The 2,917-nt window shown below is 45.0% G+C and overlaps 2 protein-coding genes across 2 annotated transcripts; both read right to left on the bottom strand.

Annotated features, from left to right (window-relative positions):
* BABINDRAFT_11056 (magnesium transporter CorA family protein) lies at positions 1-1,240 on the bottom strand (the record flags this gene model as incomplete). The annotated part of the gene is made up of 1 exon (XM_019126831.1): positions 1-1,240. A coding segment is annotated over exon 1 (1,185 nt), but the record flags the coding sequence as incomplete, so codon positions are not given.
* A 1,045-nt stretch (positions 1,241-2,285) lies between these two features.
* On the bottom strand, positions 2,286-2,917 carry BABINDRAFT_74876 (uncharacterized protein). The gene has a single exon (XM_019132636.1). It carries the CDS (start codon positions 2,886-2,888, stop codon positions 2,463-2,465), a length of 426 nt encoding a protein of 141 aa, XP_018987995.1. The 5' UTR covers positions 2,889-2,917; the 3' UTR covers positions 2,286-2,462.

The following is a 2,917-nucleotide window of genomic DNA, read 5'->3' as shown; positions in this document are numbered from 1 at the left end:
TGGCATCGGTTGGCAAACATTCTGACCACGTCCGCTTTGTTGGTCAATAATCGCATCAACGTCATCACACGTCTTCTAGCATCACCGATCTGCAATAACATCAGAGAAAAATCCAGCTCACGCGCAAACACAGAGTCTTCGATGGCATCTGCTTTGTGCTCAATGGCTGTAATAGCTGGTGCAAACCCGTCAGTGATGTCATCGATCAATGCATAACAGAGCCAATCGGCGGAGACCGTCACATAATCTCTCAATTGTCTCACACGGCGTCTGACATTGGAGGTGTGCACAATTGGGGAAAAGTGGAAGGTCAAGAATCCCCCGCGGAACACTACCATGTAAACATTGATTGGCTCTAAGTACTCTTCGGACTCAGAATCGGTCTCACAAGTATGGAAACAGACAAAGTAATAGTTTCTGAACATTTCCACCTTTTCACGTCTCTCTTGCATTCTGATATCCTCAGCCGTCAAGGGGTGGATTCCGAATGCTTTGGCGAGCATTCTCATCTCAGTGTCGGTAGGACACACACAGTCTAGCCACCATGTTGGCGCTCCATCTCTGAAGAGGTCCCGGACAGTTTTACCTGGACTCAACAAAGACGGAAAATCTGGAGCATGGATCGTTTCTTCCGAGTCAGAACAGAAGAATGAGAATCTGTCAGGAATATCATTAAGGCCCGTGTCAAACTGAATCCTTTCGCTAGAAAAATCATCTTCCATAGATGAGCTTTGCCTCTGCTTAGCACCAAGATCTGGTGATTCTTCATCGTAATGGTGGTGTGCCATCAAAATTTCGTCTTCATCTCTCGATTCACGGATGAACTCTTCCATTCTTTCAAAGTCAATCCCGTTGACACGGACCCGAGGTGGGCTCATTGGGAAACAGACATCTTCTTCTGTTTCCTTGGAAGCTCCTGAGGCTCCCGAGTTGTTAGAGGAACTATACGAACCCATAGAGCTCCTTGGAGAGTAGCGAGGGTTGTACTTTGCCTCGGCAGCAGACATACCAGAAACTGTCAGGCGGCGTCTGGGATTCTTCTCCTCCATCTTTCTGATAGAATTACTCTTAGCATCGGGTTCAAGTTCCACTACTCGGAGGCTTTCTGTTGTTGGTTCAGGGTTAGTGGAGACCACTCTCGATTGGCGGATTGGGGCTTGCTGTGGTGCGCTGTGAGGGGAGGACATTTCTTTAATTGGAGGGATTGGAATAACGCTTGATTTAACCCATAATTTATGAAACAAAGAAATGATAATAATCAGACAGTGGATGGAGTAGGACCATTTATCTAGCTTGATGGAAAGCGGATATATATTCAGCCCAGTTACTATCTATGTTGGGGGTGCCGCGCATAGATTTAAATGCCGCATGGCCTAATATTTTTTTTTCGCGATGATCAGCACTTTGGCTCAGGCTTCGCCAATTCCTCTTTGCCCTGCCTTGACTAAGAAAAGCCGCTCATTCGCCGTCAGACAAACGGCGAGAGTTAAATTAGGAGTACACTGTACGTACGAGAGTTAACGTAACAGGCATGATTTCCAAAGAAATTAATCTGGAAGTACCAGTGATGCATATAGCCAAGAGGCTTGAGATCCGCGTGTCTACAGTTTGGGATGTTACGCTAAAAAATTCTATGATGCATTGGTGGTCTATCACTCTCTTTGAATACGATAGTGACGCATGTGCAAAAAAAACTCAAGGCTTGCATGTGTACAAGCTTTTATCCCCGCAGCACGTCGGGCTTAGGTCATTTGGTTGGGATGCGGAATTGGAAGAATAGATTATTTGCACCACCCTGAAAAGATACGGCTTGGACTTCTGAGTGAGTTAGACATATGAGAAAACTTAAATGGCACGATACTATTTGTAGAATAATGCTGCAGGATAGAAGACGGATAAATGGTGGCTGATTCTCATGCTCGATTATTGTCTGCCTCCTAGCTGCATATGTTTTTTCACCTCGTGCTTGTGGCTGAGTGCATGTCCATCTGCAATAAAACGCTTATTTTTAGCCTTGACACCCAATCTCCGGTGATAAACGTGCACTGGCGTCCTGTAATTATAAGTACCGCGAGAATTTTTCACACTCTCTCGTACCTCAGTGGTTAATACTTCTATACAATGAAATATTTTCAGAATTACTAGCCCTTTGTTTACGGATTGATTTATATCGAATAGCCCGCACCAGGAGTTCGATATATTGCATCATGATAAAACATCCTCATGAGAATCTTGTGACACGGCACTTTAGCGCAACGCGGTATACACCAACTTTCGAGGTTGCTGTTTCGGTGATGCATACTTGTGTAGGAAAAACTTTCTCCAAGGGCCAGCAATATCGGTAGTGCAACTCTTTCGTTATCCTTGCATCTCATCTTTACAGACTATGCGATTTAGTTTAACCCCACATCTCCCCCATTCTCAACGATTTTATTATACAAAAACAAGACGTAAGCCACCACCTATTCGTAGCGGTTAAAACGTCTGCTAGGTAAACTGCGGATAGACTTTGTTGCAAGCCTTCTAGACTTGAAGGAGAGTTTCGAAATGGATTTTGCTCCCAGACCATCTTCGTCGTCGGTTTTACCTGCTTTACTCAACCAGAAAGTGGCGCCTATATACGCAAAAACGATAAAGGCAATCATTACGCCAACAATTCCACCAAACCATTTCAAGTTCCCCTGTTGGTAGCCTGGGATCGTGACGTTCATTCCGAACAACCCGGTAATGACGTTCAACGGAACGGAAATGGTACCAAGAACGGTAACTTTCGACAACATCTCGCTGATTCTATTATTCGAGTTAAGCGATAAGGCCTGTACCTGGGCCAAGTAGTTGGCATGCGCCCGCGAGAAGATTTTCTCATACGCAGCGAGGTTCTGGTGCATGGTGACAATATGATCTTGGATGTCTCCCA

This window comes from Babjeviella inositovora (assembly GCF_001661335.1).
Source record: "Babjeviella inositovora NRRL Y-12698 unplaced genomic scaffold BABINscaffold_1, whole genome shotgun sequence".
Classification (NCBI taxonomy): Eukaryota; Fungi; Ascomycota; class Pichiomycetes; order Serinales; genus Babjeviella; species Babjeviella inositovora.
Note: the sequence above shows the minus strand (reverse complement) of the source record. Positions and strands in the feature narration are given on the sequence as shown.